The sequence below is a fragment of the Cannabis sativa genome, chromosome 8 (assembly GCF_029168945.1).
Source record: "Cannabis sativa cultivar Pink pepper isolate KNU-18-1 chromosome 8, ASM2916894v1, whole genome shotgun sequence".
NCBI classification, from domain to species: Eukaryota; Viridiplantae; Streptophyta; class Magnoliopsida; order Rosales; family Cannabaceae; genus Cannabis; species Cannabis sativa.
Window position 1 is genome coordinate 41153338 of NC_083608.1, and position 21839 is coordinate 41175176.

The 21839-nt window shown below is 32.4% G+C and overlaps 3 protein-coding genes across 3 annotated transcripts; 2 read left to right on the forward strand and 1 right to left on the reverse strand.

The window, feature by feature from the left end:
- Positions 1 to 687: 687 nt before the first annotated feature.
- On the reverse strand, positions 688 to 2614 carry LOC115700262 (peroxidase 27). Its single transcript, XM_030627830.2, has 4 exons — positions 2345 to 2614; positions 2022 to 2210; positions 1732 to 1897; positions 688 to 1632 (listed from the first exon to the last, which is right to left on the reverse strand). Exons 1-4 carry the CDS (start codon positions 2564 to 2566, stop codon positions 1226 to 1228), a joined length of 984 nt encoding a protein of 327 aa, XP_030483690.1. The 5' UTR covers positions 2567 to 2614; the 3' UTR covers positions 688 to 1225.
- Positions 2615 to 8498: 5884 nt separating this feature from the next.
- LOC115700264 (uncharacterized) lies at positions 8499 to 9659 on the forward strand. Its single transcript, XM_030627831.2, has one exon. The coding sequence runs from the start codon at positions 8677 to 8679 to the stop codon at positions 9463 to 9465; it is 789 nt and encodes a 262-aa protein (XP_030483691.1). The 5' UTR covers positions 8499 to 8676; the 3' UTR covers positions 9466 to 9659.
- Positions 9660 to 15194: 5535 nt separating this feature from the next.
- On the forward strand, positions 15195 to 17453 carry LOC115700565 (protein translation factor SUI1 homolog 1). Its single transcript, XM_030628140.2, has 5 exons — positions 15195 to 15405; positions 16303 to 16409; positions 16518 to 16723; positions 16959 to 17012; positions 17109 to 17453. The coding sequence occupies exons 2-5, from the start codon at positions 16373 to 16375 to the stop codon at positions 17151 to 17153; spliced, it is 342 nt and encodes a 113-aa protein (XP_030484000.1). The 5' UTR covers positions 15195 to 15405; positions 16303 to 16372; the 3' UTR covers positions 17154 to 17453.
- The last annotated feature ends 4386 nt before the right edge of the window (positions 17454 to 21839 follow it).

Genomic DNA, 21839 nt, shown 5'->3' on the forward strand with positions numbered 1-21839 from the left:
GAGGTGAGGAAACTATTTTCCATGCGTTTATTTCTTGTTCATTCGTTGGTCAATGCTGGCAGAAGCTTTTGGCCGGGATTAGGTCAATTGTTGCTGCTGATTTTGTAGCTGGTTTGATTAAAAGATGTTGTAAGGACAAGTGTGGGAAGGCTATTATGTTGTGGTGGGGGTTACAGAAGGCTCGAAACAAGTTGGTTTGGAACCAAAAGTTTGCTACGGTGGATGGTGCTCTTATCTCATCTATAAGTTGTCTTGTGTAATGGAAGTTAGCCCAAACTAGAGGTTTAGAGGCTTCTTTTTCAGTTTTTGAAGCTAGTGATGGAGTTGAATTTTAGGTTAAGCCGTAGGAGAATACAATCAAGGTAATTATTGATGCTGCCATTTTCCGTGATCGAGTTGCATTTGGTTATGGCATAGTCGCTCGAGACTCTCAAGGATAGCTAGTGATGGCTAAATCGGACAGTTTGGCTGGTATATTTGGCTGAAGCAATTGGTATAAAAGAAGAGCTAAGCTGGATTAAAACTCAATCATAGAGGAAAGTAGAGTTGTAGTTAGATTGCTTGGTAGCATTCCAAGCTATTCAAAATTCATTACCTATGTTTTCTTCTTTTGGAGTTATTATAAAAAATTATCGTAAACTTCTTGTGTCCTCAAATAATGTTTTCTTAGTTTTTATTAAACGATATGCTAATATAGTTTTTTATTGTCTTGTTGGAGCATCTTATTCTTTTCCAAATCAAGTGTTCAACATAGGTGATATTTTTGTTGAGGTATAATCTTATCTTTTGGCTGATTTAACAAATTAATAAAAGTTTTATATTTGCTTTAAAAAAAATGGGAACCTCGTTTTTCCTTTTTTTTTTTTATTCATTTCACATCAAATTTTGATAAAGAAAATGCAAAATAAAATCCCAATGATTCTAATTCACTTGCAAATATATGTAATGAGTAAAGAAATACATATTCGCATTCAAGATATTACATCCACTCATTTTTTTTTATGGTTCACAAAATCTTTCTTCCGTTTACATTAAATCATTCATGACTTGTTTACATTAAATCATACAAGATTTACTTATTCTTAACCATATGTTATTCTTACTTTTTACATCTTGCCACCCATTGTTGCAGCAATTATACTTTGAAACATCAAATATTCCAAAATATTTCACTCATATAAACTTGCTTATTAAATTAAAAAATTGTTGACACATGATACATCAATCAATTAACAAAAGCACAATGCTTCCTAATTTGACCAGCATTTCCAGTAAGAACTCCAATGTTGCCCATCTTTACCATAGATTCAGCAAAATCCTTAGCAAAAGTAGAGCCTTGTGTGGTTGCCTGTAATTTGACATAGGCCTTAGTCTTAGGATCATTAAGGAGAGCTGAATCAGATTGAAATAAGCCCCTTCTTTTGTCTACAAGAGTGTAGTAATCTTCATCGAATGTTTTGTAGCTGCCAGGGTCCATTTCCACTGTTGTGCTAAAATCAGTTGGCCCACATTTTTTCCTTAAGTTTGCAGCATAGTTAGGATCCAATGAGGGGTCTGCATCTCCTCTTCCAGTGAAATTGTACAACCGATTGTTGAAGGCAGCACATGCAGCCCTTCCAATGGTGTGTCCTCCTAAAATCCAGAAACAGATATTTGGAGTTAGATACTACTATAAGGAAACAAATATGTTTGTACACACAATATATATAGATGAAACTTGGGGCTTAGTACCTGACAAAACAACCAAGTCTTTGGCATTTAAACCCTTTACGGCAAACATGGCTTTAAGAGTTGTTATGTTAGCAAAAGGAGGAGGTAAGTTGGTTAAAGCCTCCAAGGCTACTGACACTTTTCCGTCTCTTCGGCCTGTTGGAACATTCCAATATGGTCCATTGATCTGAAAGGGAGGAGATATAAGTTAAAAATGGAGCACTTGTGCTTGCTTGATATTATCTTTTGTTAAATAAGACTTTGTTTGATTAAATTGAAAAGTACTCTTTGTTAAATGATGCAATTATTACCATGGATACAGCATCTCTTGCTACCAAAGTCAAGATATCAGCACATGATACAACACCAGGGCATATCTTCTCCACTTCTGATTTTGCAAAATCAATGATATTGAACCCTGTTAGGCTCAAATTGGGAATGGCTGCTTTCTCTGCTTGGTTGTTACTTGTTGAGTTCAATAGAACAGAACCATCACATCCCTGCACATACAACTTATTAGTAGAGAGTAGTATTCATGACATGTTGGCTTATGGCTTTTTAATACTAAACCATGCAACGACCATGAAGTCAAATAGTATTGAAACAAAAAATATGCTATTTATGAAAATCGTACCCTGACAAAACAATCATGAAAATGCATCCTCAAGAGAGCTGCAGCAAGAGTTGGAAATCGAGAGATGTACTTAGATGTTGTCTTCTTGATGACATTTTCTGCTGTTGGGCAAGTATGCTGGTAGAAGCCAATTTTCAAGCCTTGTGCAGTGGCCCTTTCAAAGATAGAGGCAACAAGCAGAAGTTGAAGAAAGACAAGTAAGGATAGCTTGGCAGTCTCCATTGTTTGTTATAGCAAATATGTAATGTTATGCTTTGTTTATTCACAAATATGGTAAGGAACATAATGCCTTGTTTTATAGCTATGCTTATGCCTTATGACTAATTCATCTACAAAATTATCTTATTTGAATATCCATTACAGATTGTTTTAGCTCAAATTAATAGTTCTATAGTATGCTAACATGCTGGCAGTTGTTGGCATTGGCATAACAGTTGACATCTCTTTTTCTTTTGTTTTTTATTTTTGAACCAACAGTTGACATATTAGATTGACACATTTTAAAATTGCATTACACTAATATTTTGGCTTTTTATGAATTTCTACTTTCTTCAAAGCCCTGATTTTCCTCTTTTTCTTTCTTATTTTCAATTATTTTAACATGTTAATTAGTCTCTGTTTTGTTCTATTAAATTTTAATTGTCAACATATTATTGGAAGGAAACACACACAAAATCATGAAACTAATAATTTCGCATATGCTTGTTAAATAAAATAAAAAAAACTCGAATGCTTGCTCAAAATAATAATAATAATAATAATTTTGAATATGACAAGTGGATATAAAAATGAAAAATTATAACAGCGAAATGTAGTAGGATTTATGGAAAACAATGGCCCAAATAAGTGTGGCTCACACGATGATAGTATTAATATTATAAGGGCCAATATGTAAAATGGCCCTAAATTTAACAATTAAGTTAATAAATATTTCTTTTTATAAAAAATTAACAAAATGTCTATTCTGTTAAAAGTTCGATGATGAAATTATAATTATAACTTTGAATAATTAAGTGCTTGGTATAGTTATTTTGAACAATAGTATATCGTTTTTATGTGCAATAGTATATTAAAAAAAACTGAAAGGTAGTATATTAGTTTAAGATTGTGGTATATTATTTTAATGTGTTATGGTATATAATGAACGAAACACGGAAATTAAAAAATATGGAATACTAGTTTAAGTTTAAGGTATAGTTATATTTCACTAGAAAATATTATCTTTATATTCATTAGTATATCATGAAGGAAAGAAGAAAAAAAATATGTAGAATATTAAATTAAGTTTTTGGTATGTATATATTTTTTCCACTATACTGGTGGTATATTAATTTTTTACTATAGTATTTATGCTTATGATTGTAAAATATAGTTTTTATATGCTATTGTATATTGTTGAAAAAAAATCATTTAATAGTATATTCGTTTAAGTTTATGGTATATTCATATTGGTCTAAGGTATATCATTTATATGTGATATGGTATATCGTGAAGGATAGAAAGAAAAAAAAAACTATTAAATATTTATTTAAGTTTTTAGTATTTTTTTTTTATTTTGTACGGTATATCTTTATTATGTGCTATGATATATTAATAAATAAATAGAGTGGTATATTATTTTTAGGCTAATTAGGATTTTTGCCCCCTGAACTTTGACATGTACCAAATCATGCCCCCTGAACTTTTAAGGTCATTGAAAATGCCCCCTGAACTATTGAGATTGTTGGATTTAAGGACTTTTTTCTCATTAAGGTCGTGGCATCCACCGAGTCCACAAACAACGAAAAATCGTGGCTTGCATGGCCTCATAGGATTTGTATGGATGAAAACCAAAAGTTAAACTCAAGAAAAAAATAAAATAAAACAAAACAAAGCCAAACATGGTCGAAAAAAATCTTTTGCATAGTTTGTAGGCGCCCATGTGTGCATAGAGTCGTGACATCCACCGAGTCCACAAGCAACGGAAAACCGTGGCATGCATGGCCACATAGGATTTATATGGATGAAAACCAATTCTTAAACTCAAGAAAACAAGAAAACAAAACAAAGCCAAACATGGTCGAAAAAAAAATCTTTTGCATGGTTTTTAGGCGCCCATGTGTGCATAGGATCGTGGCATCCACCGAGTATACAGGCAACAGAAAATTTAGGCTTCCATGGCCACATAGGATTTGACTGGATGAAAACCAAAAGTTAAACTCAAGAAAACTAGAAAACAAAACAAAACAAAGGCAAACAAGGTTAAAAAAGATCTTCTGCATGGACTGTTGGCGCCCATGTGTGTATAGGGTCGTGGCATCCACCGAGTCCACAGGCAACGAAAAATTGGGGCTTGCATGGCTACATAGGAATTGTTTGGATGAAAACAAAAAGTTAAACTCAAGAAAACAAAGTAACAAAAGAAAACAAAGCCAAACTTGGTCAAAAAAGATCTTTTGCCTAGACCGTTGACGCACATGTGTGCATAGGGCCGTGGCATCCACCGAGTCCACAAGCAACAAAAAACCCTGGCTTGCATGGATACATAGGATTTGTTTGGATGAAAACCAAAAGTTAAACTCAAGAAAACAAGAAAAAAAAACAAAATAAAGCCGAACTTGGTCATAAAAGATCTTTTTCATGGATCGCTGGCGCCCATGTGTGCATAGGGTCGTGGTATCCACTGAGTTCACAAGCAACGAAAATTTTTGGCTTGTATGGACACATAGGATTTGTTTGGATGAAAACTAAAAGTTAAACTCAAGAAAACAAGAAAAAAAAAAATAAAACAAAGCCAAACTTGGTCATAAAAGATCTTTTGCATGGATCGCTGGCGCCCATGTGTGCATAGGGTGGTGGCATCCACCGAGTCCACAAGCAACAGAAAATCGTGGCTTGCATGGCCACATAAGATTTTTATGGATGAAAACCAAAAGTTAAACTCAAGAAAACAATAAAACAAAATAAAACAAAGTCAAACATGGTCGAAAAAAATGCATTCGTGTTTTTCACTGTGGTGCTTTCTAGAGGATAAAGTCCATTTAATTTTTTTCCTCTCATCACCACCATTGAACCTCTACAAACTTTCATGATTTCTTTCTCAATTTTAACAAGAAATCCTTGATCATCTAACATACCAACATAGATCAAATTTCTTTTGAGATCAGGTACTAGTCGGGCGTCTTTTAACACATTTTCAACACCATCATAAGTTTCAACCTTATGGTTCCAATTCCCATCATGTTACAAGACTTGTTATCTCTAAGATACACAGTCCCATAGTTTCCAGATGTAAATTCTTCGAACCAAGATTTATTTGGTGTCATATGGAATAAACACCCAGAATCTAAGATCCATTAGATTCAAATTCTCAGAGGTTACTAGCAAAGCACTAGCTGAGTCATAACCGTCACTACTCACTGTTGCATCTCCTTCAGATATCTTGAATCACACTTCTTATGCCTCTCCACACACGCCTTTTTGAGATGCCCTATTTTCTTACAAATCCAGCATCTAAGATTTTTCTAGTCATCAGACTGTGATTTGGATCTTGATTTTACTTTTGAACCATTGTGACTTTCTCTTTTCTCACTTCTACCCCTTGTATACAATCCATCACCACTTTCGGAATTCTTTGACTCACTCCTCTGGTTTAGCTCTTTCAAATTCAAGGCTGACTGCACATCATCGAGTGTGATCGACTCTCTTCCATACAACATTATATCTTTGATGTGAGCAAAATACTTTGGTAAGGAACTGAGCAACAAAAAGGCTTGATCTTCATCTTCATTGGTGACACCAATGTTTTTAAGATCGAGAATCAACTTGTTAAACTCATCAATTCGCTCTCCAACAGATTTGTCTTCCATCATCTTGAATGAATACAAGGTCTATTTCACATATAATCTATTCACCAATAATTTAGTCATATACAAACTTTCAAGTTTCAGCCACACACCTGTGGCTAAATCTTCTTTTGCAACCTTTCACAGAATTTTATCTCCAAGATTCAAAATGATCGCACTATGAGCCTTTGCAAGAGTCTCTTTCTTGTCTTTTTGAGACATCGAATCAGGAAAAGACTTCTCTCCTAGAAGAGCCTCATACAACCCTTGGTGAACCAACAAAGCCTTCATCTTCATCCTCCATAATCCAAAGTCATTCATACCAGTAAACTTTTCAACATCGTATTTCGCGGCAGCCATGATTACAAACCTTGCTCTGATATCAGTTTATTATGCGAAATGGAAACAATCAATAACTTACGATTCAATTTACAGTACCAACAAACATGCAACACAATCAAGAAACAATATATCAAGAGATCTCAAGATTCAAATAATGAAATAAGTATTAAAATAGAAAAGAATAATACCAAGTTTAACGAGTTTAAGCCATGTGCAATGCTCTACATCTCAGTTGCAACAACACCAGCCATATCTATATTGATATCAGTGTTTACAAGGTTACAAGAATCTTCACAAACTTCTCAGAGATTACAAGAAGAAGTTTCTCTCTCTAGTTCAGAATATCTCTCTCAACCTTACACTATCACGAGTTTCACTCAAGCAAATCTAGTCTGATTCTCCATAGGTTATAAAGATTTACAACTATAAATAGATTTTTATTGTTGCCAAAAATATCTCCTAAATCATCCTGACACATTTAGATTGTCTTAAATGATCCAACTCATCACCAGCAACAAAAACCACATCATCTTGAAATGCGCACTTTTAGTATGAACAATCTGGAAGCTCTATAAGCACACAAGCCTTTTGGATATGTACAAGACTTCATTCCCGGATGAACCTTCAAGACTGACAGTATGTTGTCCAGAAGTGTACTCCCAGATTAATAAAAAGCTATCCGGGAGAGACATTCCATGCACGGTACAAGCTTATCTGGAAGTACCTTCCGAATTCTACAACACCTTCCGCCCAGGATTTTTCAAATCCACACTAAGCTTCTAGTATCTTCTCTCTAGATTCACAGCTTCCAATTCTGAATGACAAAACTTGTAACCATAACATAGAAGAGATTATGAGGGTTCTAATGGCATGATGTGTGTCTAATCATCATAGCCACACATGAGGGATTTGTAATTAGAAGCACGAATTCTCGAGTGACTGTACAACCATTGTATATTGATTGTACTTAGTTCTATCTCTATTGCTTCAGCTCAATAAAGAAACTCAAAGCCTGTTATGGCTGTTTTGGCCGGAAGTAGGCTAGATGAAGTAATTCATCCTTGTTCGAACCTCCTTAAGTTTGTTTGTGCTCTTATTAGTTTTGTTTACTCTGTCCAAGTTTGATTTCTATCATTGTTTTTCATAACGAGTTTATAACTTCTCTCTTTGTCTTTCTTGTTTGATTTTGTTCTTGCCCAATTATGTTTCACAACACCTAGAAACTAAAATTTCCCAATAAAAATACATGCTTATAGTTTTTTGGGTAAATGCCATTTTGGACCCTCTGTTTTACAAAAGTTACCAATTGGACCCTGTGTTTTGTTAAATGACAAAATGGACCCTGTATTGTTTAAAATAGTACAAATAGGACCCTGAATTGATTTTTTGTCAAAATAAAGTTTAATTATAATCCGATTTAAAAGTGCTATATGACAAAACTGTTTACATTTTTTGTATCTGTTCGTATTAAGCATTGTCTTCAAGTTGGTTGTATTAAAAAAAAAAAGTTATCAAAAATTAAGCTCAGAGTCCTATTTTTACTATTTTAGAAAATACAGGGTCCATTTTGTCATTTAACAAAATACAGGGTCCAATCTGTAACTTTTGCAAAACACAGTGTCCAAAATGGTATTTATCCTATTTCCTAGTTATATTTGATTTGAACAATTCTGTTATTTAAGAGTCAAAATTCATTACAAAAACCCCAAAAGGTTAGAGAATTGACCTTTCATATTGTGTAGTATTAGGAAAGGGACAAAACCAAAAAGTTTAAGGGCACTTATTTTGCTATATATCAAGTCGGTACATAGAGATAAAGTCAAAAAGTTGAAGCACAGATATTATTATGTTTTGATGCCAAAAAGTTTCAATGGTACATAGTACTCATAACTGAATTTTGTTGTTTTGGTATTTGCTGCATGTGAACAGAAGTTACAGAATTGTGCATGATTCTTACATGCTTTGAAACTCAGAATGAAGCATAACAATGTCATTAGCCACTTATTTGACATGATTCTTATTTCTAATCATAACAAGACGAATAGGAAAAATATCCAATATCTCATAATAACTAGCCATTGAAAAATATTTTATTATTGTCGCTATTATATATAGTGCTCTTTATAGATTCAGCTGTGGCATAAAAGAAACAAATTAAATACAGTCATGAAAGTTGTTATTTGTATATTGCAACATGAAGTTGAGATTGAAGTGGAACACGAAGAGCAAATTATTGAAATCAAGAGGAAGATAGAACAACACTTGGGCATTGCGATGAGTTCACAAACTCTTTCCATATTTGGATGGGAGTTATTTGATGAACTGTACATGAAAGATTATCCAATGATCAGTGAAGGAACAAGAATTGATCTCACCATACAAGGCATTCACCAAAATCATCATCTTATTCTAGGCCAACCCAATAAAATTCAAATACTTGTAAAGCTTTCATCTAAACAACATCATCACATGGAAGTGGAAAGAACAGAAATGGTTCATAGTCTCAAAGAGAAAATCCACATCATTGATGGAACACCTATGAAAAGAATGTCACTTTTCTTTTCAGGAACAGAGTTAGATGACGATTATCGAAATCTAAGCGAGTATGGAGTATGCGAGTTTTCTGAGATTATTGTGACGCACAAGGCTGCGAATCGCTTAGGAGATGGTGGTGGTGGTGAGCTACCGTCAAGAAAATTGAGCATAGTAGTACAAACTTCATCTAGTTTGCTTAATGGTGCATGTATTCCTTTGAAGTTGAGTGACTCAAGTACTGTTAATGACTTGAGGGAACTGCTTTTGAGTGGGAAAATTCTTCCTTTGGATGATTACCTGTTCATACACAAACAAAGGATCATGCGTGATTGTTCTAGCTTAAGGTGGCATGGAGTTGAAGATGGTGACTTCTTATATGTATTTAAGGGAACTGTCAGTCGTGGTGAATCTTCATTCTAATTGTTATTACAGCTATAGTGAATGTTAGACATAGGCAATTGTAGAAGAAGATTGTTATATGCACTAATCTCAATTAGTCAATTACACTATGATATTATTTAGTTTTAATTCTAAAGTTCACTCTTATAATTAATATTATTACTGCAATAGTGGAAATGTTCTTTTCCAAGTGAAATAAACAATGATTATTGCTATTGTTTATAACATCAAAAGTATTAAATTTGACAATAATAACTACCTAATAGCTATTATTTGAGAATAATATGTAAAATTATTTATGTTTCATCCTATAAATAACAATTAATCTCATACAAAGAGGGAATGAATCATAAATAACATTTCCCTATTATTACTTTCTTATAATATGGAATTACAACATTTTTCATTCAAACTCCAATCATATTGATATATCAAAAAGATATATGTATCATTAATTAAGAGATTAAACTCACTTAACTATACATTGCCAAACACATAAACAAATATAAGAACATATTAAATAAAGTATGTTATTAGTGAAAAGAAAAGGGGTTTTCATCGGGAGGAGCAACAACGAGATAAATATGGGAGCCATCATGGATTCCATGATCAGCAAGGGTGACCCTGCTACCAGCTGCTTCGACATATTCGTCGTTGATCGGACGGTTGTGATTGCCATCATTGGAAAGGAGAGTCAAGATCAGACGGTCATAAGGGAGATTCTCTTGGGCAGCGATTTGGCGCTTTAGGTCGCTAACAGTGTCATCGCTCCCCACTTCAATGTAGAATAGAGTTCCAGTCAAGATCTCCACAACCAACTTCATTTTTATTTCACATAATTATTAAGAAACAATCAATTCAACAAATTGTTATATATAGGACTCATCAACATACTAAATGTTCACATTTGCGGCATTCTAGCATGTTAGTTGGTTTTTTTTTTTTAAAAAAAATGTCCATAATGAAGTATATGAGTATGACATACATAAGGTGTGCAATAGATTGGTCATCTAATTAAATCCGCACTATTTTGCTCGCATTCGATCCGCATTAAGTGCAGATTTTATTTTTTGGATCCAATCTAATTCGTACAATAGTTCAAATCCAATCTAATCCGCAAAACTACAGATTGAATTGATTATTTTGGATTAGTTACTTGTTAATATTAAATTATTGATATTTATGAAAAAAAAATATTTTTTTTCACATACAAATTATAGTTATTTTATATGTCCAACAACATATCAAAATAAATAAAATAACAAATAACATATTCAAAGGAAGAAAAAAATTGTATCTATAAAAAAAATGTTTAATTTTATTTTAAATTATATGTAGAAAAAAATTATATATAAGAATATAATATATATTTAGTAGTTTTGAAATATAATTGTTTTATATGTATTAGACTTTTAAATTACTATTTTCTTTATATTAATATGTTATTCGCATATATAATTTTTTAATTTTTTTTTATAAATATGTGTGGATTGGATTGGATCGGTTACTTTTACATGTTAATCAATATTCAATCCGCACAAGTACGGATATCCGTACTTTGCGGATTGGATTGTGCGGATTGGATTAGATCGGCTATTTTATGAACACCCTTAGTCTGCAATTGAGATTTGGTTAGTTACTCGTTCTTTCTAGGAAAATATATATACGGGATAAGAAAATAAATATATTAATAAAAATACTCCTAAAAATTATTAAAAGGTTTTTTCAATATTATACTGAAAATTAATCTTATTTATAAAAATATCTTCAAGAAAATCATTTGTACAAATACCGATATGCTACGTTAGCATACATACCGAAATTCAAAATAATTACTGAAAATGGAAATTTTTCATTTTCAAAAATTTTTGTTTTTTAGGAGATTTAAAAAAAGTAACCATTTAATTTCTTTTGATATGAAGAAAATATCAATGAGTTGCTTTTAAAGGGTTAATTGCAGCAAAACCCTCAATAGTTTCATTTTACTTACAATTAACCCCCTAAACTACAATTCTGTTAGCAAATTACAACTTCCATCCAAATTTAGCTGTAAACTGCCATGTTAGATTGTCCACGTGGACACAGTATATATATGGCACAATTTTATTAGCCCACGTATTATATTAAAAAAATTAAAATTAAAAATAAAAGAAGATAAATTTTTTTTCAACCATAACATATTTTTCTGAAGAAAAAAAATTAATATTTTTCTTTTATTCTTCTTCTTCAGTCCACCACCACCACAACCGAAACCACTATCATCCGTAGCCACCGTAAACACCACCACCCACCACTACCGAAACCACCGCCATCCATAACCATCGTAACACACCACCACCCACTACTACCGAAACTACCACTACAACCTATTTTTTAAATCCATATCACACAACAAAATTAAACACTTAAACCAAACTTAAACCAAATTTAAACAAATTCAAATCCAACAAACTAATAAACACACACAAATATATACACAAAATCTCAGTCCCAAAACTCAAATCTGAACACCCTAAATTTATTTTCCCCACAACAATTATCTTTTCTCATATCTGAAAACAAAGAACACAATAATACCCAAATAGGGATGTCTATACACAGATCTTGATGATTGCAAAATATATTATAGAAATCCCTAGATCTAAAGAGAGAGAAAGAGAGAGGGGAGATCGGGCAAATAGAGAGAGAGAGAGAGAGAGAGAGATAGGGGATCGAGATTTACTTGGCTCGGTGGTCCTCGACAACGGCTCCTGGCTCGGTGGTCCTCGACAATGGCTCCTGGCTCGGTGGTCCTCAACGATGGCGAAAACACCTGGATCAGTGGTCTGTGGTCCTCAACGACGGCGACGGAACCTGGGTGGTCCTGAGATTACTTGAGTATTATCGAGAGAGAAAGAGAAGATGGCTGAGAGAGAGAGAGGGGATCGAGATTACCTGGGTCAGTGGTCCTCGGCAACGATGACACCTGGCTCGGTGGTCCTCAGCGCTGGCAGATGATGGTGGTCTTGGGCTGGCTACCTGCATAATCGAGAGAGAGAAAGAGAAGAGGGTATTTGAGAAAATGAAAAAGAAAATAAAGGAAAAGAAAAAAAAAAGAAAGAAAAAGAGAAAAAAAAAACAAAAAAGTTTTTTTTAATGATTTTTTTATTTTAATTTTTTTAATATAATTATTTACGTGGGCCAATAAAATTGTGTCACGTGTATATTATGTCCACGTGGACAATCCAACCTAACAGTTAACAGCTAAATTTGGATGGAAGTTGTAATTTGCTAACAGAATTGTAGTTTTGGGGGTTTTACTGCTAAAATTTGGATTTTAGGGGTTAATTGCAAGTAAAATGAAACTATTGAGGGTTTTGCCACAATTAACCCTTTATTAAAAAATTATTTTAGAATTTTACACATATATAAATAATAAAATAATTATTTTAATATGTAAAAATATATATTTTTCTCTCCAAAAAAATACATTTTTGTTTTTTTTATACATATTGTTAATAAAAAATAATAAAATTTTAAACCTAATAGTATTCAACATATCAAGAAATTTTAAATTTTATTTCATGTAATTTTTTTAAGATTGCTAGAGCATGTAACACAACTGCCTATAACGTGGCTAAGTAGACTTTAATACAAGATGTACCTGGTTTTGTTAAGTGGAGTTGGCTCCCATATCACACTCTTTGTAGAGACTTTATAGTCTAATTTTTTGTTTTATATGTGACCACTTCTTTTCAATATATATATAAATATATAATTAAAATAAACAAATATAGTGTACAAAAAAGATGGACAAAACTCATCCAACTAAGTTTTTAATCCACCTTGAATAGATGCATAACTAATTCATAAGATAACATGGACTAGTGACACTTCAGGAAAACTAGATAGCAAACTTGAAATATCAAAAAATGATAAATCAAAAACAAGATAATACTTGGAGAAAGCATTCAATGCACTAAGCAAACAAAGACTTCGAAAGAAAATGGAGGCAGTGTGGTCTTAATAAATCTTTCCTCCAACTCTAGCATTAAGCAAAGTGCAACATAATGAACAACCTAAAAAACACAAAAAAAAAAAAAAAAAAAAAATAGAGGTAAAAATATACTTTTTCTTACATAAAAATAATAAGAAATAAAAAATTAAAAAGTAAAATTTTAATATAATAATTGAAAGTGGAACAAAAACTTAGCTCAACATTAAATTATTCTTAAAAAATCTTTTAAAATTGTCACATCTCTATAAACTTACAAAAATATAAGTTAAGAAAACGCAACATGAACAAAATAAAAATATTAAAATATGAAAGAAAACTATTTTTTTTTTTTGAAATAAAGTATGTTATTAACTCAAATTAAACCAGCTGTTACAGGATCACTAATAAATCTAGGACAAGCATCTGCCCACATATGACCTCCATTAAAACTAGTAACAGACTTAGCTAATGCGTGGACCACACCATTCGCATCTCGCGAAATGGCACAACAAGAACCACCACCAACAACAGCTAAAAAAGAAATAATCTCCTCAACAATTGGTTTAAACAAAAGAATATTATCAGGAAAATTAATCCAAGAACACACCACAGAAGAATCCGTCTCCACACGCGTCAAAGAGAACCCCAAACGAGCCACCCGCTTCAATCCCTCACGTAAAGCCAGGAGTTCCGCCACCGCCACCTAAAAGTCCCCAATTGTACCCCCTGCCCATGCCGCCCACACATTTTGAAAAGACACTAATTGCAAAAGAGCTAATGAAAAAATATAACTGTCATATTTTATATTATATTACTTGATGGATAAAAATATTTAGCAACTTAAAAAAACTACAATTGACCGTACGTAACATATATTAGTTCTCTATTTCACTTATAAAAATAAATTTTAAATAAAAATTAACAAATGAAAAAAGAAATACAAATGACAAATTTTTTTTTTTTTTGCTCAAACAAGTGACCAACTTAAAAAATAAAATGAAAGATGAACAATATGAAGAATATTTCGATATTTAATAAAAACATTATGTTGAATTTATGGGCTATGCTAAGTATGCTAAGTATTTTTTTTTTTAAAAAAAAAAAAACTAAAAATAAAATGTATTATAACTTTTAATCTTTACAATAAATAGCGTTTTATATAATTTAGAGAGTATTATTTTAAAAATAAAAATAAATATTTAATATAAAATGGTAAAAATATATACAATAGTAATTTAAAAATAATTTAAAAAAAAAATAATATCTAAAAAATTTCAAAAAAAAAAAAAATACATAATTATAATTTGAAAAGAAAATTAAAAGCTACCTAAAGTTTTAAAAATTAAATACTTAATTATTATTTATAATTGAAGATAACTACGGAATATGTTTCTATTCTGGTGTCACTTCAACAAGGAGTAGTAAAATTTTTCATTAATCATTTTTCTTTTCAAACCGACATATAATTAGATTAATTTTTTTTTTTTTACAATTTTCCAATAAGATTTTGACTCAGTATGATATTGAATAAATTCGTGATGTTTCTACAAAATCTGAACAATTTTACTAAATTTATACAAAAAAAATGTTTTTTTTTTTAAAAAAAAAAGAGTAAAAAGAATTTGTACTAATCAACCTATGCATAAGTGCATGAGAAATTAAAATTTATGCTAATCAACCGATATTTAATAAAATAAATTCTGTTTTTTTAAAAAATAAAAAAGAAATAAATAAAATTATTTCTAATAAAATAAATCAATTAAAAGAAAAAAAAAATAATAATGAAAGGCCTAATTAATTTTTTTTTTAACAAAAGATAGGTGTTTTATGTGGTTGGGAATAGGAATATCTTTTATTTTTGGTAACTCGCTATATAAAGTCTCCCCTAATTTTTATCCCTTCTTCATTCTCTCTCTCGCTCGTTCGCTCCCTCGCTCGCTCGCTCCCTTCCTCGCTTAGATTCTCTATTTTCTGCATCGTATTAGGTATTGTTCTCTTCTTACTCTTTCGTCGTAAGATCGGATTTTGCTATAATATTAATGTTCTTTATTTTTTATTAATTTGATTTTCACTCTTTCAATCTGTGTTTTGGATACCATCTTTAGGGTTTTTTTTTTTCTGTCGGTGTTGGTTGTTCTTTTCTTTTAGGACTCTTTAGGTGTTTGATTATATTCGTTCAGATTATGAATCTAAGAATTGGATTGCAGATCGAAATTTACGGTTAACATAAATATTTTTCTTTTTGATAAATAAATAAATAAATGTCTTATGCAATTTTGGGGAACATGAGCAAGATGGGTTGAATATGTTGGGCTTCTTTTTTTAATGGAAACAAAAACTAGGTTTTCAATGGTGTAACTTTAAATGATCCACAATTGAAGTGTGGCTAAATGAACTAAATACTAAAATTCTTGCTTTCAAAAAAAAAATATAATACTAAAATTCTTAATTATTTATTTGCATTTATTTATCTGAGTTATTAGAATCTATTAAGATTCCACTCTTCCTTTTGCTTTTCGCGAAGTGTCTGGTGTTCGATTCCTATGTAGGATTTCCTGCCTTCTATAGGTAAAGGTTAATTTTTGGTTGCGAAAACAAGTATATGAAAAAGAAATATCTTAGGTTTATGAGATTATTTATATTGCCTTTATTTTATTTAATAAGGTGAGGAATTTTATGAATGGATCTTTTCTATAATTGATAGTGTATGTATAAGAACATGAAGTGAAAGTAGTCCACCTCAGTTATCTTACTTTTAGCGTTGATGAATCTCATATTGCTTATCTGCAATGTTTTATAAGAAAGGATCACTAATTTTTAAGTTATAAATGTAAAATAATAGCTGTATTGTTCACTTTTTAGCTTTGTCATTTGTTGAGCAGATTTCATTTGCTTAAATACCAAAGCAATTTTGTTGGTTACTTGCTCTTCTACATTCAACAGTCAACTTTCATGTCTGAATTAGAACACCAGGTTCCATCTGCATTTGGTAGGTTCTACTTCTCCATAGCTTTTTTTTTTCTCTTTTTTTGTGATATTGATTATATGTATTTACCCAGAGCAATCAATTTTTCTTATTTTGTTTGTGGTTGGGCAGACCCCTTTGCTGATGCTAGTGCTGATGACTCGGGTGCTGGGTCTAAAGAGTACGTGCATGTGCGTGTCCAGCAGCGTAATGGTCGGAAGAGTCTAACAACTGTTCAAGGTTTGAAGAAGGACTACAGCTATAACAAGATACTTAAGGACCTTAAGAAAGAGTTCTGCTGTAATGGTACTGTTGTCCAGGACCCGGAGTTAGGCCAGGTACGTTTCTGACACCGAGCAAATTGGATACATCTTTATGGTCCATGTTCATTGTATAGGTTCTGCTTCAATATCGAAGTTTAAAATAAGATGAAATAAAATAGGAAACAAGGTTTTGTTTTGGGTTGCCCTAGAACCTAAATACAATAGAAGCTATGTGAAACTTTGAACTTTGTTTTTGATATTTTAGTGTTGGAAACAAACCATTGAATTTTCTTGTTGCATTTGTTCACAGGTCATTCAGCTTCAGGGTGACCAGAGAAAGAATGTTTCTACCTTCCTTGTGCAGGTAATGATAATGAAAGTGCATGTCTTTAGATTAAAATTCCTCTATATGTACCTCTGTGTATGGCCTATCTCATCTTATTTTTTTTCTTCTGAACAGGCTGGCATTGTGAAGAAGGAGCATATCAAGATTCATGGTTTTTAAGTCAGCAATAGCAAGTTGCTACATGTAGTCTTACACCACCTGAAGACACAATAGTAGCCAGTAGTAGTGTTACTGCCTCAATTATAATCTGTTATCTGAAAACAAAAGATTGTGTTTGTTAGTTCTTCTGCTTTATGTGGAAGGGTTATATGTTACTCCAAGACATAGTTTGTTACTGCTAATCTTGTTATGAAAAGTTATCTGAAAACGTGAGATTGTGATTGTTATTTATATTTATTATGTGTTACTCCAAGACTTAGTTTGTTACTGCTAATCTTATCATGAAAAGTTATCTGAAAACGTGAGATTGTGATTGTTCTTTATATTTATACTTATTATGTGCTATTCCAATGAAAAGTCATCTGAAAACGTGAGATTGTGATTGTTAGATCTTCTGCCTTATGCTGAAGGGGTATTTATTACCCGTTTTCAATACATATTTATTCATAGCTACTTCATTGATCTGTACGGTTATTTATATTTTAGCTGGCTGTACCTTTTATCTCTTCTCATTTTATTTTTTGGCTGAGTTAGCTGGCCGCTCTGTGTTGAACATGGCTAAATATGATACAAAATCCAATTACCGAACAGTGAATTAAAAACAAAGTAGATAAGGAGGTGTTCATAAAAATTGATACTGACTAGACTGTAACTAAATTTTTAGTTCAAATTCATCATTCAATTTGGTGGTCGGGTGGTCGGCTCTGTTATAGTTTTTTTGACACGGCAGTGTTTCGGTTTTTGAAAAAAAAAAAATTGTTAAATTGAAAATTGTACTGGTATAATTTTTAAACGGTCAATCAAAAATTGGTGAAATTGATTATAACTAACTGAATTTCACCAAATTGAAATTCACCAAACTACTTGAGGCTAGTTCAAGTAGCCATAGGTGAGTGTGTGTTGGAGGTCTTGGGTTCAAGTCTCAGGTAAAACATGGCCATGACCCATAGTTTTATGTAGTAACATTTGCTTTTCTTAAAAGGGAAATTTGCGGCAAAAGTCCCCAAAAAGTTCACGTTGATGCAGATTAGTCCTCAAGCTCCAAAAATAGCGGCAATAGTCCTCAAGGTCACACTTGTTATTTGTCCGTTAGTCATTTTTTTTAAAATTGTCACGTGTCGAAATATTATTGGTCCTAATTATTATTTTTTTTTTCTTTTTCTCTTTTTTTTTTTTCCTTTTCTTTCCTTTCTTCTTCGTCTTCTTCTTCTTCTTTTTCTTCTCACTGCCAGAAGCCACCTGCCCCCAACCCCAAACCAGCACCATCACCACCGTCTTCTTCTTCTTCTCACTGCCAGAAACAACCAACCACCAACCCCCAACCCCAAACCAACACCACCACTACCGTCTTCTTCTTCTTCTCACTGCCAGAAACAACCATCCACCAACCCCCAACCCCAAACCAGCACCACCACCTCACGATGATAAGACATCGTCGATTGTAATGGCCAACAAAGACAAAGAGCGAGATCGCGAGCTTCTTATTCCCGTCGCTGACTCTCCTCACGATGAGCCTTCTTCTTCATCCTCGTCTCATCACCCCGGTCGCGAGGTAATTTTCACTCATTTGGATTTCAGTTGCACGATTGATCGATTTGATTTGATTTATTTTTTCAGTTCTGTTTGGATTGCCGACAAATTTCGTGGGATTGCAGGGAAAATTAAGGTTTTGTAGTTTTTTTTTTTTTTTTTCGTGGATTTGGTAATGATTAGTGAGAAGAAGAAGAAGACGGTGGTGGTGTTGCCGATTTGGGGTTGGGGGTTAGTGGTTGGTTGTTTCTGGCAGTGAGAAGAAGAAGACGGTGGTGGTGGTGCTGGTTTGGGGTTGGGGGCCGGTGGCTTCTAGCAGTGAGAAGAAGAAGAAGAAGACGAAGAAGAAAGGAAAGAAAAGGAAAAGAAAAAAAAGAAAAAAAAATCATTTTTAAATAATTTATTTATTTATTTATTTTTTTAAATTAAAATAATAATTTGGACCAATAATATTTCGACACGTGGCAATTTTAAAAAAAATAAACGTCTCAGTTAAAATTAGGACTAACGGACAAATAACAAGTGTGACCTTGAGGACTATTGCCGCTATTATTGGAGCTTGGGGACTAATATGCATCAAAGTGAACTTTTTGGGGACTTTTGCCGCAAATTTCCCTTCTTAAAATGAAAGAAAGTTTTCACCCACTACAAAAATCTCTTTCAATAATATGGAAAAAATTATTAAGGTTATGATAAATATCATTCAAAAAAAAAAAGGTTATGATAAATATGGCATAAAAAGTAAATGCTACTAAATATGTCATAATCTAACCAATCAAACTAAAAATATGGTTTTTTTTTTTTTTATAAAACATTGAAAAGAGAATCTGAATTTAAAATTCATAAAAAATAAAAGCTTAACATATATGGGATTGAATTACCATAAAAAAATTAAAATTCCCTTCATATTTATTTTTTTTAAAAAAAAATAAAACAACTGAAACTACAGTGATCGCCAGACTTGTCACTCGTGCCGAAAAAGTCACTGGAGTTTGTTGTCGGTACCGAAAAAATCAGCGGAGTAGCTGTCGGTGCCGAAAAAGTCACCGAAGTTGCCGCCGACGTCGAAAAAGTCGTCAGAATTAGCATTATCACCAGAAAAAATCACCAAGAAAAGAAACCAGTTTCTTGATGAAGAAACCTATTTCTTGATGAAGAAACTAATTTCTTGGTGGTTTTTTCGATGATCTTACCGACGATAATGCCAATTCTGACGACTATTCCGGAGTTTGCTGTTGGTGCCAGAAAAGTCGCTGGAGTAGCTACCAGTGTCGGAAAAGTCGCTGGAGTTGCTGCCAGCGTCAAAAAAGTCGTCAGAATTGGTATTGTCGCCAACAAAATCACCAGAAAAAGTGGTTTCTTCAAAAAGAAACCAGTTTCTTCACCTAGAAACCAGTTTCTTCACCAAGAAAGTGGTTTCATCATCAAGGAACTAGTTTCGTCACACAACAATAATAAAGATTATGAAAACAAAACAAAAATGATATGCGATAAAAATAATTGAAACCATTTTCATCATTCAAGCAAATGGAGAAAAAAAACACAAAAATAAAAATACTCATAAATATAAACAAAACAACACAAATGCGCAACAATAATCTAAAACAAAATATAAGTGTGAAAACCAGTTTCAAACCTAGAAACAAAATAATAAAAAGAAACTTAAAATAAAAAATGTACAATAACATCATAAAATAGAGCAATCTCATTACAGAACCTTTAAAACTTGTAAAACCAGTTTCGAACTTATGAACTCTATGAAGCTAGATTCGACACTATGAAAAATCATAATGAAATATAAATGCTAAACAATAAAGTTAACTGAACCAAGCCATCATAATTGACATAGTCGCCGGAGTTGCTGCCGACACCGAGAAAGTAACTGGAGTTGCTGCCGGCGCCGAAAAAGTCATCAGAATTAGCATTATCGCCGAAAAAATCACAAAAAAAATCACCAAGAAACTAGTTTAAAAACCAATTTCTTGGTGATTTTTCGATAATTTTTTCGACGACAATACCAATTCCGATGAATTTTTTGGAGTTTGCTGTCGGTATCGAAAAAGTCACTGGAGTAGCTACCGGTGTCGGAAAAGTCATTGGAGTTGCTGCCAACGCCAGAAAAGTCGTCAGAATTGGCATTGTCCTTAGAAAAATCACCAAGAAATTGGTTTCTTCATCAAGTAACTGGTTTCTTCATCAAGAAACCAGTTTCTTGGTAATTTTTCTGGTGACTATGCTAATTCCGATGACTTTTCCGAAGTTTGCTGTCGGTGCCGGAAAAGTCGTCGAAGTAGCTGACAGTGTCAGAATAGTCATCAGAATTGGCATTGTCACCAGAAAAATCACCAAGAAAGTGGTTTCTTCATCAAGAAACTCGTTGAAGAAATCGGTTTCTTAAAGACCAGTTTCTTGGTATTTTTTTCAGTGAATTTTTCGCCGATAATGTCAATTCTGACGAATTTTTCAGCGTCAGCAGCAACTCCAACGACTTTTCCGGCACCGACCGCTACTCCGGTGATTTTTCCGGCACCGGCAGCAAACTCCAGTAACTATTTTAGCATCAATGACAAATAAAACTACCTAAACAAATAAAAACATTAAATATGGGATTTGAAAACCTAATTACATATATATGGCATATCAAATACCATAAAAACACATAAAAATAAAAAAAAAAATACCATATAAATTGGTCAAACTTAAATGTGTCATATTTATCATAAGAACTTTTAAAATCTCATAATAAATGTAGTTTCCTCATACAATTTTTTTTTTAAAAGTAATACCTCGAGGGAACTTAGGTTATTTTTTTCTTTCTTTTTTCTTTCTTCACTTGCTTGGAATTTTGAAACTTATGACTACTGGCAGGATCAACCAAGTAGCACTCATTTGGGGACGTCGCAAGATGCAGATCATACGATCAGTGCACCCCACGAACGTCATCCGTTCAGTTTAGATATTTTGCACTATTCTAAAGTCAATTAGGACCAATTTGGTACCACTATACATGTGAGAAAAAAATACTGTTGTGGAAAAAAATTAAGTTGAGTATTTGATAAATTATAAATTGTAAAATGATATGAATTGTTAAAATTTTATTATAATGATAATGATATTATAATAAAAAAATATGTAAGAGTTGACGTTATATAATTT

What these genes read in the sequence shown, in the direction of transcription:
- LOC115700262 (XM_030627830.2), bottom strand. Translation starts at nt 2,566, where the DNA reads ATGGAGACTGCCAAGCTATCCTTACTTGTCTTTCTTCAACTTCTGCTT. An exon ending in CAAGAGATGCTGTATCCATG is followed by an intron (nt 1,898 to 2,021) that starts GTAATAATTGCA and finishes CCTCCCTTTCAG; the next exon opens with ATCAATGGACCATATTGGAA. An exon ending in AGACTTGGTTGTTTTGTCAG is followed by an intron (nt 1,633 to 1,731) that starts GTACTAAGCCCC and finishes TCTGGATTTTAG; the next exon opens with GAGGACACACCATTGGAAGG.
- LOC115700264 (XM_030627831.2), top strand. Translation starts at nt 8,677, where the DNA reads ATGAAAGTTGTTATTTGTATATTGCAACATGAAGTTGAGATTGAAGTG.
- LOC115700565 (XM_030628140.2), top strand. Translation starts at nt 16,373, where the DNA reads ATGTCTGAATTAGAACACCAGGTTCCATCTGCATTTG. An exon ending in CCAGGTTCCATCTGCATTTG is followed by an intron (nt 16,410 to 16,517) that starts GTAGGTTCTACT and finishes GTGGTTGGGCAG; the next exon opens with ACCCCTTTGCTGATGCTAGT. An exon ending in TTTCTACCTTCCTTGTGCAG is followed by an intron (nt 17,013 to 17,108) that starts GTAATGATAATG and finishes TCTTCTGAACAG; the next exon opens with GCTGGCATTGTGAAGAAGGA.